This window comes from Silurus aristotelis (genome assembly GCF_946808225.1).
Source record: "Silurus aristotelis genome assembly, chromosome: 22".
NCBI lineage: Eukaryota > Metazoa > Chordata > Actinopteri > Siluriformes > Siluridae > Silurus > Silurus aristotelis.
Window position 1 is genome coordinate 12,346,138 of NC_139595.1, and position 18,246 is coordinate 12,364,383.

The 18,246-nt window shown below is 38.9% G+C and overlaps 1 protein-coding gene across 4 annotated transcripts in view; it reads left to right on the forward strand.

Moving 5' to 3' along the window:
- The first annotated feature begins 693 nt into the window (after positions 1–693).
- brwd1 (bromodomain and WD repeat domain containing 1) overlaps positions 694–18,246 on the forward strand; it is a 35,403-nt gene continuing 17,850 nt past the window's right edge. For all 4 annotated transcript variants that reach the window (XM_083525429.1, XM_083525431.1, XM_083525430.1 and 1 more), the window contains exons 1-18: positions 694–808; positions 904–1,171; positions 1,286–1,344; positions 1,444–1,473; positions 1,672–1,731; positions 4,079–4,229; positions 4,318–4,416; positions 6,716–6,876; positions 11,704–11,925; positions 11,998–12,098; positions 12,586–12,656; positions 13,084–13,184; positions 13,309–13,349; positions 13,802–13,903; positions 14,184–14,334; positions 14,705–14,839; positions 15,166–15,294; positions 17,772–17,997. In XM_083525429.1, coding sequence (XP_083381555.1) covers positions 1,123–1,171; positions 1,286–1,344; positions 1,444–1,473; positions 1,672–1,731; positions 4,079–4,229; positions 4,318–4,416; positions 6,716–6,876; positions 11,704–11,925; positions 11,998–12,098; positions 12,586–12,656; positions 13,084–13,184; positions 13,309–13,349; positions 13,802–13,903; positions 14,184–14,334; positions 14,705–14,839; positions 15,166–15,294; positions 17,772–17,997 — 1,888 coding nt within the window. In that variant the 5' untranslated portion in view covers positions 694–808; positions 904–1,122. The remainder of the gene's footprint in view (positions 809–903; positions 1,172–1,285; positions 1,345–1,443; positions 1,474–1,671; positions 1,732–4,078; positions 4,230–4,317; positions 4,417–6,715; positions 6,877–11,703; positions 11,926–11,997; positions 12,099–12,585; positions 12,657–13,083; positions 13,185–13,308; positions 13,350–13,801; positions 13,904–14,183; positions 14,335–14,704; positions 14,840–15,165; positions 15,295–17,771; positions 17,998–18,246) is intronic.

Genomic DNA, 18,246 nt, shown 5'->3' on the forward strand with positions numbered 1-18,246 from the left:
CAATCTCTGTTCTTCATGTTACGTTTTCTGTATTCTGTAATAAAAAAAAAAATATTTTTTTTTTGTGTAACACTCCTGTTATTCTATTGCTGGGCATGTGGTAAAAAGCAGCCACAAGAGTGCAGGAGTGTAATGAGTGCAGAAACTTGTAGACACATGAGAGCAACCTGCTACTGGTGCAGGAATAGTAGCACAGGATCATGAAATTTTTGGAACACATGATCATGTTATGCCGTGCAAATGTGTTGTGAATGTACATAAATGCTTGTGACATCATGGGAAAAATAATGCATGTGAAAAAACTTCTACATAACAAGTGAAAACACGTCTTAAATGATGTGACATATATACAGTACCTTGGTTAAGAATGTACATGTGAAAACCACTGAATGCTGATTGTGCAAAAATCCTAAGTGAAAAGTCTACTACGTGTGGATACATATAAAATATGTATATAATAAAAAAAAGTTAAACAATTATGTGTATAAATGTGTAAATTCACACATTTTATTTCACTTTTTTTCATCATTTTGTACTAATTACTGTATTTGAATAGGTTTCTATGCAAATATAATCTTTTTTTCTAAAACAGTTATGGTATTCTTAATGCATTTTTTCTATTTAAAACTGGGGCCCTTTTTTTTATTACTATTTTTAATAGTTGAATAATAATTTATTCCAAAAATAACCGAAGGGCAGATTCAGCGTCAAAAGAGTGAGCGCGAGCTGCTGACGTCATCGACAAGTTCACGCGAGCACGCGCGACACAAGGAAAAAAAAAAAACATTTTCTGTCGAAGCTCCTAGAGGTAATATTTTATTCGACTTCTGTAAGCAAGTACATAATAAACCGTCAGTATGCATTGAATTCCTCACAGACATTTCTATTCCCTTTGTTTAACAGAGAGACTTTTTTCCTCCCAACCCCCCATTTCCTTTGGTCGTAGCGGAAGTTGCTCTGTAAGCCGAGGCCTCGCACATCCAATGGCGACTGAAAACTGGCTGAACGGAAAGCGGGAGCGATCACGAAGTGGACCCAAACCGTGAAGTCAAAATTAAATAAATATATCAGCGGATAACACGACACAGAAATAAGTTTTAAGAGTAGTACGTCAGCTTAGTTATGGCTGACAGAATGGACAAAAGAGGGAGTATTTCGCTCCTGGAATCGGGTAAGGCGAAAGAAAAGTAACGTTTAATGTTTGGGATCAGCAGCATCGCCGTTTCCCTGCGTTTAATTCACATTTCACTGATTTTCTCGCGCTTTGTTTCTTGTTTATTTGCAGAGCTTTATTATCTCATTTCTCGTTTTTTAACAACCGGTCCTTGTCGGAGAGCGGCCGAGGTGAGAGCTGTGTATACACCCCTTTGGTTATAAGCCCGTGTTGTGTCTAAAATGCTGTATTTTGTTTAATCTTTAACACGACTTTCCTTTCTGTTGCAGGTTCTCGTAAGTGAAATGGAGGAACACCAGGTTTGTGTCCGTGTGTTTTATTCTTGATTAACACAAAGCCTACTTCTAGTAAAGCACACCAAGAGGCGGATTTAATGCCTGTCAATTCTGATAGTTATATCTATCTTTGTGTATATTAATGATAACATGGTTAATCGGTTTATTATTGGAGCATGTTTAAAGTCCTGTCATTTCTGATCGGGTTTCTGTTCTCGGCAGCTCCTTCCCCATAGAGTGGACTGGGAAGGCAATGAACATCCCCGATCGTATGAAGACTTGGTATGTTTTTATCGGTTGCCTTTAATTGCTCCATGTGTGTTTCTTCTGAATGCTAGTAATTTCACCAGGATTTGTTTGACCAATAGATTCACTAATGCGGGAGCAGCCCAGGCTGATTTTTGTGTGATTATAAAGTCGTGCCACGCTGTTGGTACTGTTAAATGCAATTTAATGTTTTATGTGTAGCTCAGTTTTTTTCCTTATTATTTTTTTTGTTTTGTTTTTGACCTGACTCGGTTCTCACTTAGTGTCGTATTGCAGTGAGGGTGGAGAATACCGAGTTTTCGTGACGTCGTCATTTTTACGACCAATCAGCCTTCTCAGACCGCTGCTTTCCTTTTTTTTTCTTTTCTTTTTTCTTTTTGTTCGTGCGTTGTGATTGGTTGACGCGCTGTTTTTATTTGCATAAAAGCTTCACTTTCAAACCACTTCCTTTTTAGACTTTGTTATATCCTGAACCGAGGATCATGAATAAAATTTCACTTATTTTAGTTATCAACCTTCTAAAATCACAATTTAGTGGTACTGGGCTGCACATTAGACGGAGAGCATATGAATCAGAATAAGAGAAATTGCTTTATTACCAAGTATGTTTACACACAAGGAATTTGACTTGGTGACCGGGGCTTCCAGTGCGGGAGAAAGTAAAGACATAATATAACACAATATAAGTAAAACAGACAATTAAATAATGCACTATATACATAAGTAGAAATATTGTTTAAATGAATGCACAGATGTTATTTACAAGTGTGCAGTTTACAAATGTATGATTGTATAAATGTTTCAGTTATGATGGACAATGTGTAGTAATTAATATTTTAACTGTTCAGGCTGAGTAAAAAATGTTTTTGTGCCTGGTGGTTCTGGTGGACGGTGCTCTGTAACGCTGGCCACAAAGCAACATTTCGAAGAGAGAGTGGGTGTGGTGTGTGTGGGGTCCAAAGAGATTTTTTTTAGCCCTTTTCTACACTCTCGAGGAGTGACGATCTTGTAGGTTGGGCAGTGGGGCACCAATAATCCTCTCAGCAGTCCTGACTGTCTGCTGTAGCCTCCTGATGTCTGATTTGGTAGCTGAATCAAACCAGACAGTTATGGATGTAAACAGGACAGACTTAATGATGGCCGAGTAGAACCTTTTCAGCAGCTTCTGTGGCAGGTTGAATTTCCTCAGTTGGCAAAGGAAGTACAACCTCTGCTGGGCCTTTTTATCAATGGAGTCAATATTATTGTCCCACTTCAGGTCCTGATAGATGGTGATAGCCAGAAACTTGAATGACGTTCATGATGGTGAGTAGGGAATTGCTGGGGGATTTTTCCTGAAGTCCATGATCATCTCCACTGTTTTTAGTGTGTTGAGCTCCAGGTTGTTGTGATTGCACCAGCCAGCCAGCTCTTTAACCTCATGTCTGTAAGCAGACTCGTCTCCGTCCTGGACGAGGGCGATGACTGTAGTGCTGTCCGCAAACTTTAGGAGCTTGACAGAGGGGTTTTTAGAGGTGCAGTCATTTGTGTACATAGAGAAGAGCAGTGGGAAGAGAACGCAACCCTGGAAAGCATCAGTGCCGATAGTGAGAGACCTGAATGTGAGTTGCCTAGCCTCACTATCTGCTGGATGTATGTCAGGAAGCTGGTGATCCGCTGACATTGATTGGGGTGGGCACTAAGAGCTGGGTCTGAGATGAGGTCGGGAATGATGGTATTAAAGCAAGTGCATTAAAGGAAACAGCCGCCCTGAAACACAGTAACTGTAATTATAGTGAAATATTTTTAATGTGCCTAATGATTCCAGTGTTAGTGATTGTGTCTGTTGTAATCATCAGGAGAGGACACTGCTAGTGTATCTCAAGCATATGAGATAAAAAGCAGATTTCACTCTTGGCTACTAAAAACAATCAAGCAAGCGCTTCTTTTCTTAATTATCAGTGTCTATTGGCATTTCAACTCTTACTAAAGATTAAAACAATGTATACAGCGAACATTGGAGATATACAAAGATGAGTTACTGCACAGGCTCGGCTAGATAGTGATCCGTGGCACGTATTATTGTGTTGATGGAAGTATTGGTATAAAAGTTGGAGCTTTTTTGTTTCTGGATCAAGTACAAGGACATATTGTCCCACTACTAGGCTTGTCAAAACATTTAAATTATAAGACAATTCTTGAAATTTCTATTGAATATTTGACAGATAATTTCATTTTAGTTTTTAATTTCAGATTTGTATCTGCTGTGATTAAGCATAATGTTGCTGAGGATGAATGAATGGATTATTTAAATGAGCCAGTTAGATCAAATTTATTTCAAATGGGAGACTGGCAAACAGGATGTTTTATTTTCCTTCATAAGATTGCAGCCAACAAGCATATTGCACCAGACCACTTGCTGCAGATATGTAAGCAGATTGGACCGATTCTCAACAAGCAAGTGCCGTCTGGTTTGCCTGGGGTGCATTCTCTACTGGGAACAGGGAGACATTCCTTACTTCGAACAGCAAAAGGTGGTGCAGCATTACCATTTGAAACTACTGTACTTTTTTGAATACGATAATTATTCTTACACAATATAATCTCTTGTTGTGGAATTAGATTGTGGCCATAGCCGATGGAAAAGCTCGACTTTTGCTGCGCTTCACAGAGGAAGACCACCAGAGAGGCCTTTAAACTGCAGGGATGCCCCAAATCTGGGTAGGTGGCACTTCTGTTTCAGTATGGAATATTGTTTATAGTTATGAATACAGGGTGTGTTCGTACAGAACCTGGGTATAGTTTATCCCTTCTGTGTGGCTCTTGTGTGTTCATAAGAACACCACAATCACACTAGGGCAAGGACCAAAACAATTATCCCAGGAATGGGTAATCGAATAAGTTCTAACAAAATCGAGTGAGTTTTGAGTGCCAGGCTAAAGTGATTCAGTTCTAAATCCACTCGAATTGGAAAACTGAAGCAAACTACTGTGTTTTGATTTTGTCAGCAACTATATTTTGTAAATACACGCTGCTTAACTGGGCTTCAATTTTTGTTGAATTTTGAATATGCTTTCAGGCCTACTGACAACTTTTATTTTGGCTTCATGTACAGTGTGAGTACAAACTAAATTTAAAACAAACACACACATATATATATATATATGTGTGTGTTTGTTTTCCATTTAGTTTGTATTTATATATATATATATATATATATATATATATATATATATATATTACACACAATGAGGAAAATAAGTATTTGAACACACTGCTATTTTGCAAGTTCTCCTACTTAGAAATCATAAAGGGGTCTGAAATTGTCATCGTAGGTGCATGTCCACTGTGAGAGACATAATCAAAAAAAAAAAATAAAATCCAGAAATCACAATATATGATTTTTAAACTATTTATTTGTATGATACAGCTGCAAATAAGTATTTGAACACCTGTCTATCAGCTAGAATTCTGCCCCTTAAAGACCTGTTAGTCTGCCAAAATTGTACACCTCCACAAGGCTGGAAAGGGCTACAGGGAAATTGCCAAGCAGCTTGGTGAAAAAAGGTCCACTGTTGGCGCAATCATTAGAAAATGGAAGAAGCTAAACATGACTGTCAATCTCCCTCGGACTGGGGCTCCATGCAAGATATCACCCGTGGCTTCTCAATGATCCTAAGGAAGGTGAGAAATCAGCCCAGAACTACACGGGAGGAGCTGGTCAATGACCTGAAAAGAGCTTTGACCCCCGTTTCCAAGGTTACTGTTGGTAATACACTAAGACATCATGGTTTGAAATCATGCATGGCACGGAAGGTTCCCCTGCTTAAACCAGCACATGTCCAGGCACGTCTTAAGTTTGCCAATGACCATTTGGATGATCCAGAGGAGTCATGGGAGAAAGTCATGTGGTCAGATGAGACCAAAATAGAACTTTTGTTCTATTTTGGTGAGTATTTTGATGAGTACCATCCCAAGAACACCATCCCTACTGTGAAGCATCATGCTTTGGGGGTGTTTTTCTGCACATGGGACAGGGCGACTGCACTGTATTAAGGAGAGGATGACCGGGGCCATGTATTGCGAGATTTCTGGAACAACCTCCTTCCCTCAGTTAGAGCATTGAAGATGGGTCGAGGCTGGGTCTTCCAACATGACAATGACCCGAAGCACACAGCCAGGATAACCAAGGAGTGGCTCTGTAAGAAGCATATCAAGGTTCTGGCATGGCCTAGCCAGTCTCCAGACTATTTTTCAGCGACAGGCCAGAAACCTGACTGATCTAGAAAAGATCTGTGTGGAGGAGTGGGCCACAAACCCTTCTGCAGTGTGTGCAAACCTGGTGAAAAACTACAGGAAACGTTTGACCTCTGTAATTGCAAACAAAGGCTACTGTACCAAATATTAACATTGACTTTCTCAGGTGTTCAAATACTTATTTTCCTCACTGTATAATATATATATATATATATATATATATATATATATATATATATATATATATATATATATATATATATATATATATAATATAAATAAATATATATAAAAATGTCACACTATTTAAAATGACATACAGGGTAGCAGGTGGTTTTTAGTCGACCCTATTAAGCAAAACCATGTGCAGTTTGTTTCTCTGCATATCTGAGTTGTAAACAATTGAGTTCTGGAAAAAAGCACTTCCTGTAGAAAAAGGGAAGTTGAGTGCAAATACATACACAGATGTAAAATAACAACCATAACTTTTCTGTCTATTTTTCTTTTTACCTATTTAGCCCCTGTTGAGTCTAAACCTAAGGTGTACTACTTCAGCTGAGATTTGATTTCAGCATATCTTGTTTAATTGAACTTGAAATCTGAGATGAAAGTCATTAACAGTTCATTAAAGTCATAGTCTGTACTGCATTTTCTGTGTTCTAATTACCAATAATATTATACCTTCAACTCTGTTTTAGTGTTCATGTATAGCAGGTAATAGAAGAATAACTGGAGATGTTAATGTGTTGAACTGTGTGTGTAGTGGAGGTGTGCAGAGGAAGAGAGTTGACAGGCACTCAGCGTTTCAGCTTTGTCCATCCTGTCAGTGTATATCAAAACATCAAAATGCACAGGAGGATTCTGGGACATCTCTCGGCCGTTTACTGCATCGCCTTTGACCGAACAGGTTCCCGGATTTTCACGGTAAGACCTTTCTTCAGCCATGAAAATCTGACTAACCTTTTGATAAGGACCAATTGTGTAATTGCTTTGATCATTTGTGTTTTCATTGAGTGTAAAAAAAAAAAAAAAAAAAGTGAGACAATTTGTGTAAATCAACCTTTAGATTTATTTATTTTTTATATATATATATATATATATATATATATATATATATATATATATATATATATATATATATATATATATATATATATATATATATATATATGTTAATTGCAGATGGCAACTTGACAACCATGCTTAAAAAAATCAGTATATAATATAATACAACATTGTTTTGACAATTTTTACCCAGCCATTAGGGTTGCAGAAGCCAGTGCACTCTTGGTGCCGGCCCCAAGCCAGGACAAATTGGGAAGGTTGCGTTAGGAAGGGCATCCAGCGTAGAACACGTGCCAAATCAAATATGCGGATCACGAAAGAGAAATTCATACCGGATCGGTCGAGGCCCAGGTTACCAACAACCGCCACAGGTATTGTTACCCAACAGGGTACCGGTGGAAATTGGGCTACTGTTGGCCAAAGGAGAGGAGGTAGACGTCAACAGAGACAGCAGAGAAAGAAGTGTAGAAGAGTGGAGGTTCTGGTTGGTACTATGACTGGTAAAGGGAGAGAGGTAGCTGAAATGATGGAGAGGAGAAAGCTAGATATGTTGTTTTTTAAAGAAGACTTAAGTGGAAAGGGAGTAAAGACAGGAACATTGGAGGTGGGTTTAAACTTTTCTATCATGGTGTGGATGAAAAGAGAAATGGTGTAGGGATGATTCTGAAAGAAGAGTATAGTAAGAGTGTAGTGAAGGTAAAGAAAGTTTCGGATAGTGTGATCAACGTGAAGCGTAGGGGTGATAAATGTCACCAGTGCCAATGCTCCACAAGTGCGTTGTGAGTTGGAGGAGAAGGAAAATTCTGGAGTGAGTTAGTTTAAGTGGTAGGTATGGCCTTAAGAAGAGGAATGTGGAAGGGCAGATGGTGGTAGATTTTGCTAAAAGGATGGAAATGGCAGTGGGGAACACTTATTTTAAGAAGAAGAGGATCCTGGGGTGACGTATAGGAGTGGAGGAAGGTGCACACAGGTGGACTATGTTCTTTTTAGGAGATCCGTTGCTGTAGCTAGACAGCATTGGATGGTGTTTTGTAGGATGGTTTAGGATGTGAAGAAGAAGAGAAGGAGAGTGAGGACTGAAAGAAGAATAAGATGGTGGAAACTGAAGGAGGAAGACACTAGTGTGAGATTCAGGGTAGAGGTCAGACAGTGGCTTGGTGGTGGTGAAGAGGTGCTGGATGATTGGGCAACTACTGCAGGAGTGATGAGGGAGGCAGCTAAAAGGTACTTGGTGTGACCTCTGGAAATAGAAAGGAAGACGAAGAGACATGGTTGTGGAATGAGGAAGTGCAGGAAATCATAAGGAGAAAGAGGCAAAACATGATTGGGATCGACAGAGTGATGAAAAAAGCAGGCAGGAGTACAAGCAGATGCAGCAGGTGAAGAGGGATGTGGTGAAAGCCAAGCAAAAGGCATATGAGAAGCTGTATGAGAAGTTGGACACTAAGGAAGGAGAAAAGGATTTATACCGATTGGCCAGGCAGAGGGACTGAGCTGGGAAGGATGTGCTGTAAGTTAGAGCAATAAAGGTGGAGATGTAAATGTGTTGACTAGTGAGGAGAGTGTGTTGAGAAGATGGAGGGAGTATTTTGTGCAGCTGATGAACAAGAAGAATGAGCGAGAGAGAGAAGGTTGGATAATGTGGAGAGTGAAGCAGGAAGTGGAAAGTCGGTTGGACCAGATGACATGCCGGTAGAAGCATGGAGATGTTAAGGAGAAATGGCAGGCGAGTTTTTAACCAGGTTGTTCAACAAGATTCTGGAAGGTGAGAGGATGCCTGAGGAATGGAGGAGGAGTGTGCTGGTACCGTTTTTTTAAGAACAAGGGAGATGTGCAGACCTGCAGTAACTACAGGGGAATTAAGTTGATCAGTCACACCATAAAGTTATGGGAAAGAGTATTGGAAACCAGGCTAAAACCAGAGAAAAGGTGACCGCCTGTGAGCAACAGTATGGTTTCATGCTTAGGAAGAGCACCACAGAAACATTATTTGCTTTGAGAATGTTGATGGAGAAGTATAGAGAAGGTCAGAAGGAATTGCATTGTGTATTTGTGGATTTAGAGAAATTGTACGAAAGGGTGCTGAGAGAGGAGTTGTGGTATTGAATGAGGAAGTCAGGTGTGTCAGAGAAGTATCTAAGGGTGGTAGGACATATATGAGGACAATATGACAGCAGTGAAGTGTGCAGTATGAACGACAGTCTGGTTTAAGGTGGAGGTTAGACTGCATCAAGGATCGCCTCTAAGCCCTTTCCTGTTTGCAGTGGTGATGGACAGGTTGACTGATGAGGTCAGACAGGAGTTTCAATGGACTATGATGTTTGTTGATGATATTGTGATTTATGGTGAGAGTAGGGAGCAGGTTGAGAAGAGCCTAAAGTGCTGGAGAGAATGGGAATGAAAGTCAGTAGGACATACAGAGTATGTGTGTGTGAATGAGAGGGAGGGCAGTGGAGTGGTGCAGTTGCAGAGGTGTAGAAGGTGGTGGAGTTCAGGTACCTGGGTCAACAGTGCAAAGCAATGTAGGGTGAGACCTGCGATGTTGTATGGTTTAAAGACAGTGACATTGAGTAAAAGACAGGAGGTGGAGCTGGAGGTAGCAGAGCTGAAGATCCTGAGGTTTTCATTGGGAGTGATACAGGATGGACAGGATTAGAAATGAGTTTATTAGAGGGCAGCGCATGTAGGACGTTTTGGAGAGGGAGGCGAGATTGAGATGGTTTGGACATGTGCAGAGGAGGGACATGGGGTATATCGGTAGGAAAATGCTGAGGATGAAGCTGCCAGGAAGGTTGAAAAGAGGAAGGCCAAGAAGGAAGTTTATTGATGTGGTGATGGAAGACATGCTGGTAGTTGTTTTAGAAAGAGGCAGATGTAGAGGACAGGGGTGTCTGGAGACAGGTGATCTGCTGTGGTGACCCCTAATTGAGAAGCTGAAAGATTGTTTTGACAAATTTTGTTGAAATAAAAAAAGGCATTTAGTTCAGTTGTGATGATCTAAGCATCTAGAATATATAACAGATTTAATTTTGTACAATAATTAAATGATATATGCATAAATTAAATATAAAAACATTGAAAACAAGCATTTGAATGTAGTAAAGCTGCAGTAAATCACATTTGAAAAGTTACTGTTGTAGACAAATGCTATAAAAAAGAGAATTAATTCAAAAGAGGCTTTATTTAAAAAAAAAAGAAAAAATATGTATTGGTATACAATTGCATACGCATTCTCTACAACAGTAAGTAAAAATGTAATCGTTTACTGCTGCTGTTATTTGCTGCTCTTAGATTTAGTGTTTGTTCGGCACTGTTTTAATTGAATCCGTCACTATGTCGTGAGCGAGCTGATTGTGCAACCTGATGCTTGTGAGTCACGACAGAACAAATCCAGTGCGATTTTCCCAGAGTTAGCAAACAGTTTACACAGTAGCACTTCATTAAACTGTACCATTTCCATATGATGAGTATTATACAGTTTCTGCTCACCATGCTGGTGTTTCACCTTCAATACCAGTGTTTTCTTTTCATGTGCTTGTGCTTCAGTGTGGTATTTCCGTAGAGCAAAGTGGTTATTCTGCTTTTTTACTGTTAGTGTTCTTTGTTGCGTTTAATATGAAATGCTCTCACGCCTTGGATGACTTAGGATGCCAATTTGCAAGCGGCGGTGTTATCTTGCCGTCATGCTAACCTGTAACTTGAGCAGCCCAACTAATCGATATCGGCCTTCGTTGATAACAAATGACATTATCGATTTTTATCATTTTGTCGATTAGTTGTTGCAGCCCTAGTTATAACCTCAATTTTCTCTGCCGGTATGGCGAGCAATGTGGGATGGTATAGCACCAGTTTGATTAGTCACGTCTACTACTGAGTATGGTGATTTTCAGTTTACTTGTTAATAAATCTAGTTGTTCTTAATACATTTTCAAAATGAACTGAATTCAATTATCATGTATCATTACCAGCACAGATTATGGTTTTTCAATAAAGCAGTTAAAATTGTTGTATAGGCATCTGTGTAGCCTTAAGAAACCACTTATCGGTGAGGCTAATCAGCAAAAAGGCTTCAATTTGGTAGGAAGCATAAAGATTTGACTCTGGAGCAATAGAAGGTCATGTGGTCTGATGAGTCTAGATTTACCGTGTTCCAGAGTGATGAGCACATCAGAGTATGAAGAGAGGCAGAATAACTGATTTATCAGGCTCAAATTGTGAAAGGAGTGGTTCAGGGAGCATGAGGCATTATTTATATCACACATGGATCAGCCACCACAGAGTCCAGACCTTAACCCAATTGAGAATCTTTGGGATGTGCTTTGGGTCCAACTCTCCTATCATCAATACAAGATCTTGGTGAAAAATTACTGGAACTCTGGACGAGAATAAATGTTGTGACATTCCAGAAGCTTTTCAATACGATGTCACGGGGAATGCATGCCGTAATCAAAGATAAAGGCGGTCCAACGAAATATTAGTGTCGTTTTTTTTTTTGGATGGGCAGTGTATCTAAAGTCTAAGTGCAGTAGCCAAAAATGCTCATTATTTTAAAGTTTAAAATTCTTTATTATGAAAATGAAAGGTCATATAACATTTAATTTTTTAGCCAGTGGACACAACCTTCTGTGTTGAGCTTGTAGTTGTTCAGCCCTGAAGAACAATTTGACTCTATTCTTTCCTCTGTAGGGTTCTGATGATGCCTTGGTAAAAATCTGGTCCTCTTTTGATGGGAGGCTCCACTCCACTCTGCGGGGACACCATGCTGAGATCTCAGACCTTGCTGTCAACATGGAGAACACCCTCATTGCAGCGGGTAGTTGCGACAAAACCATCCGTGTCTGGTGCCTTCGTACCTGTGCCCCAGTAGCAGTGCTGCAGGGTCACAGTGGATCTATTACCTCTTTACAGGTATTCTACCCTACTGTTTTCTACTGCATTATTTAATAGACTTGATTTGACCCATATGTCTTGTTTCTTTAGTTTTCTCCATTTGCCAAGGGCTTCAAAAGGTTCATGGTCTCTACAGGAACTGATGCAACTGTCTGCTTCTGGCAGTGGGATGTAAAAAACACCAATTTCACGTAAGTGTAATTTTTTTTCCTTGCAATTGTAAGATTGTATTTTGTTTGTTTATATTTTGCATGTGTATTTTTAGGCAGAGCTTTATAGTGCTTAAAAAGTAATACAAATATAGAACATTTATAGACCATTAACTGGCTGCGGGTTGAACAGAGCACCAAGTAACACTGCTGAGCAGAAAAACGGCCTGTAATTTAGTGACATTTATCTTTATTTTAAGTGCCATTGTGGATTCTGAGAAATATTCTTGTTGTGAATCGTAGTATAAAGCTCATTGATAATGAGAAGGATAAATCGTAATAACACAACATATCTTATTTGCAGCTATGGACTCATCACTAATGGTTAAAAAACCTTTTGTTATTGTCATCCAGTAACACTAGTTGCTTGTCCAGGCCAAGAGTTTTGATGTAGCTTGATCTGTTAGTTGAATGCCCCTGCAATATAGAATGTTCGGTTTAATTCTGTTCTCTCTCTATATTTGTTTAGTGATCGTCCCCTGAAATTCACAGAAAGACCAAGACCTGGTGTTCAGATGGTGTGCTCCTCGTTCAGCCCAGGTAAAACTAAACAGCAGAGCGCTCCTGGAAAATAACTAGTATGGCTGCGAATTTTCCATTCAACCAAAAAGGAGCCACACCTATTTGCAGAGACAGGAGGTTTCAGGAACAGATTTTAAAGCCAATGGACAAGATTGTATTACATGTAATTTGGGAGAAGTTTCCTTTCCATTTACTTCAAAATGCCACACAATGAGCACCTGGTGTTCTTATGTATAAACATTTCCAGTTGTTCTAGAAAATATATCAAGGGTGGGTTATTTCTTTATTTGTTTGGTTTTATTTTAATAGAATTTAAAAATGTTAAAGCATTAAAGCAAATTTATATCAAACATTCAGAATCTCAGTAGCGTCAACTAATTAACAATGCTGACTTTAGTTAAAATCACTTAAATGCAACTAATATAATTGTTCTAATCTTATACAGGAGGCATGTTCCTAGCCACAGGGAGCACTGATGATGTTATCAGGATATACTACATGGGCAGTGGCAGCCCGGAAAAAATAGCAGAGCTTAATTCACACACGGTTAGAGCTTTTTATTTTTTTATTTTATTTTATTTTTTATATAAATATACATCAATTGCATCCTATTTGCATAAACTTAAGGTAACTGAGTGTGCTGCTAGTTTTGACATGTTTTTGTTTTTAGGACAAAGTTGACAGCATCCAGTTCTGTAATACAGGAGAGAGGTATGTTTCATATGAGGAGAATTATCCCATTTTCAGTCAGATTTCTGAAGATCATTTCATGGTTCTGTTGAATGCATGTGGAATGTTCAGAATGTTGTCTGATTTCAGCTAGACCTCGGAACATACTGAAGTTTCTAATTATTCCTCATCTTGCCTTAATTCCAACAATTAGTGGTATACATTTTATTTTGCTGGTAATGTCATGTGTGTTTTGTTTCTTTTAGTATTCTGTGGATCCTAAACCAGCCAATAATTGTTAGATTGAAATAGATTGGGTAGATTCTTAGCTACACATTAACAAAATTGCAGAATTACTAAACTTCTTGAATGGCCATTAAAAAACAAAAAAAATACACGTAGCAGTACACTTGTTAGTAAAATGTACTGGATTTATAGTCATGCTTAAAGATTGTCTAAAAGCATATTTAACTGTGTATCATGTTCTCTCTCAGGTTTGTAAGTGGCAGCCGTGATGGTACTGCTCGCATCTGGAAGCTGCATCAGAGACATCAGTGGAGAAGCATTTTACTGGAGATGTCTGCCACTTTACCAGGGTATGACTCCCCAGAGTCACAATTTAATTCTATAATTTTTGATTTGACTTTATTTTATCATGAATATTGTCTGCTAGGAATGTTTGTCATTTTTATTCAAGGGTTTTTCTTTTCATACAGTTTATTAAAATGTGTTAAATATTTTAAATAAGACAAATCAGAATGAAAGTCTGTTTTGTGTTAATGTAGTCAATTAAAAACAATCTTTGTAGTCGTTTCTTGATTTTTGGCCTTGCTATATAAGCTTTATCACTGCTATTTTAATCTGCGCTAATTGCAGAACTGTGCCAGCGGAAGAAGAGGGTTTCTTTAAACCCAAGGTCACCATGGTGTCGTGGGATCGACATGACAATACCGTTATCACAGCTGTCAACAATCATCTCCTCAAAGTGTGGAACTCCTACACAGGGCAGCTTTTACATGTGTTGAAGGTAAAAAAAAATCCAAATAAAACTCTACAGAGTTTACATTGATTATTGGGGTTTGTTTGAAAGTGTTTTTAATTGTTTGTTTTAATCATGAATTCATTTTTATTAAGATTAGACTTAAGAGGAACCAGTCCATGTTTCAATTTTATGCTGTATATGCGTCAAAAAATAATTTCTTGCACTGTTAGTGAATCTAACATGCAACCAAATACAATGGCTGTATGATTAGTATGAACAAATGTAGTTTGTTACTTGGATTATTTATGATTTGTGTCACTATGGTCCAAAAACCAAAAAAATGAGATTTATTGAAACTGATGTTTAAGTAGCCCACTGCTGTGGGACAAACTGTGACATTCTTCATACTTCCCAGGGTCATGAGGCAGAGGTGTTTGTGCTGGAACCACACCCATATGATCCCCGTGTCATGCTGTCTGCAGGTCATGATGGCAACATTTTCATATGGGACCTTATAAGAGGCACAAAGACTCATCACTACTTTAACATGGTACAGGATTCTGAGACTGTTAGGCAATTTACAAAAAAGGAAAAGGAGGAAAGGAGGTTTACTCTGATGGTACCCATGAAAATGATGACAGAAAAATCCTAAATATTTGATGTTTTAATGTATTGAATTGCAAACAAACGGTAGCATATTAGTAGCATCTGCTACACACCTTTCTATAGATTTATGTGTGCTGTTCTTTCTCATCAGTGGATACTTAATTTAATTTAAACTGTTTATATTGCTGGTTGGTTTTTAGAAGAGACATATATGGCTGGACACAAAATGTAATCCCTAATTTAATAGTTTTATATTTTTTGTGTGTGTAGATTGAAGGTCAGGGACATGGTGCTGTTTTTGACTGCAAGTTCACCCCTGATGGTCATCGTTTCGCCTGTACAGACTCTCATGGTCACCTGGTCATTTTTGGTTTTGGAAGTTCCAAGCCATATGAAAAGGTTTACCTTCATCTATTTATATTTATATTAATCATGCTGAATAATAATCTGAAATAGTGAAACATGCCTTTGTTTGCTATGGAATAAACAATGGCTAATTTTATCTTTAATTTAATATATTAATATTAATCAAGGACCAGTTCATTTTATACTTATTTAAAAAAAAAAAAAAAAAAAAAAAAAAAAAAAAATTATATATATATAAGAAAATATATAATCTATATTATAGATAGATAAGTCTTCTTGTCTCTGAAATTTGTCATCTCTGAACATTGACATGAAGTACTAGCATAAGGACATGCCACTATGATACCATTAAAATCCACCTGTTTCATAGGGTGAACTGATGTGAAAACGATTATAGGTATACATTTCGTCGGAAATAATAACAGCGTCGATTGACTTGCACTGACTGCAATATGTTTTGTTATTTTTGAGTAATCAGTATGCAATTTGTATAGCAGTATAGATTTACTGTTCTCTGAAAATAACTCAACATACAGCCAGTATTGTCTAAATAGCTGGGAACAAAGGTGAGTATACCCTGAGTTATAACAGCTGTTACGTCACTTAACCATCCAAAACCACGTCTTTGTTTTGTCTGCTTGACAGGGCCATACAAATATGTGTATCTTGTTTTAGAGCAGTTAAACTTTGGGGCTACAATTCTCTCCTACTGACCACTGGATGTTCAACATGGCACCTCATGGCATAGACTTTCTGAGGGTTAGGGAATTAGATGTTGCTGTCTACAAAGACGGCAGAGGAAACTGAGTTAGAGTGCAGTGGCCAGGGTCGTACAGAGGTTTTCCAAGATGGTTTCCACATGAAACAGACTTTGGAAGGGTTGATCAAAGTACTAAATACAGACACACGAGTGTGGCCAGTATTGCTTTAGAGGTTGCAGAAGCTAAAGGTCCGCTTGTCGTTGCTCAGACCATACGCCGCACACTTCAAGTCGGTTTACATGGCTGTCGTTCCAAAAAGGAAGCCTCTTCTGAAGCTGTTTCAAAGAAACCCCAAAAAATTGTGTCTTGCCTACAGTCAAGCATGGTGGTGGTAACATCATGGTCTGGGGCTGCATGAGACATACAGACATGGATGTACAACATGTATTGTGACATTCTAAAGCAGAACATTATGCCCGGCCTTCAGAAACTGAGCCGAATGGCAATTTTACAACATAATAACGACCCCAAACACAACGTCAGGATGAAGCTGAGGAAGATTAAATTAATTTTTATTCGTATAGCGCTTTTAACAATGAACATTGTCTCAAAGCAGCTTCGCACAGATAATATGGTAAAAAGAATGAATAAGATGTTCTTTACAAGTGTAAGTTTGTCCCTGATGAGCAAGCCGGTGGCCACTTTGGCAAGGAAAAACTCCCTGAGATGGCATAAGGAGGAAACCTTGAGAGGAACCAGACTCAACAGGAAACCCATTCTCATCTGGGTTGCACTGAACATCCATTTACTTTTTTACGGCCACCTTGGCCAGGACTCCCTGGAAGAAGAGATTTCTGTTGATCTCAATGGGACCTTCCTGGAAAAATAAAGGTTAAATTAAATTTATTACAGATAAACGATGTTGCGGATTGCAGTGATGGTGATCAAAATCAAACTGTAGTCCTGAGTCACTGTACCAGGGCGTCTGCTAAATGCCGCAAATGTACCAGACTGTTGACATTAACTACAGTCCAAATCCATCCTCAAAGCTCCCGTTCTTACTCCGGAATTTTATGGATCCCCAGGGCGTTGATGAGAAACCATCCGCTGCTGTTTAGAGTGGCCTTAAATTGAAGAAAACACCATCCAGAGGCAGGCCGGGATAAAGTGGGCAGATCCGAGTAGGGAAGTGGGGCAGGAACACTGGACACTGGAACCTCAGGAGTATGTTTAATGTTAAGGACACTAATGAATGAATGTGATTGAGTGGCCAAGTATGTCTCCAGACCTCAACCCTATTGAGCACCTGTGTGTCATCCTTCATAGGAAGGTGAAGTGCCAGGTGTCTAACATCCAGCAGCTGTGATGCCATTATGGAGGAGTGGAAGGGGATCCCATCAACAACCCGTGCAGCTCTGGTGAATTTGATTCCCAGGAGGATTAAGGCAGTGTTAGATAACATTGGTGCTCACACAAAATATTGGCACTTTGGACACAGTTTTGACATGTTCACTTGGGGTGTACTCACTTTTGTTGCCAGCTATTAAGACAGTAATTGCTGTCTGTAATTTTATATGTAATTAATCCAAATGCAGATCCCATTGTGTTCTGGTTAATTATTTTTTGCTACGGTTTGCATATGATGGTGTGTTCTTAATGACCGCTTTCCTGAAATTATATCCTATTCCTAACATAAGATACTAGTTACAGCATCGCAGTGTATCACAACATATCGTTTTGCAACCAGAGACCAGATTCTTGTGGATTCACAGCTCTAGTTACATGATTCTCTTTTGATATTACTTGCAGCTTCCAGAACAGGTGTTTTTCCACACTGACTACCGTCCATTGATCCGGGATTCCAACGGGTATGTACTGGATGAGCAGACACAACAGGCACCTCACCTAATGCCCCCACCCTTCCTTGTGGATGTCGATGGGAATCCTCATCCTCCCAGATATCAGAGACTTGTGCCAGGGAGGGAGAATTTCACAGATGAGCACCTGGTTCCTCAACTTGGATACGTTGCCACAAGTAACAGATCTTTTTGCTTTTAGATGCCACTATTTACATCTGTGTTTTAATATTTTTATGCTATCTTACATTTTTACCAAATTAACTAAATATGAAAGCAGTACTGGTGCTTTAGGTTCTTCATTAAGGAGTGTGAGTTTAGTTGCATATTTGTATTTATCTTCCGAGACAGTCCTGCTAGAGAATTGACCCTACAATGAGAAATGTCTAGTTAATGTTGCCCTTGTTCTCGTAGTGAACCATTACTCA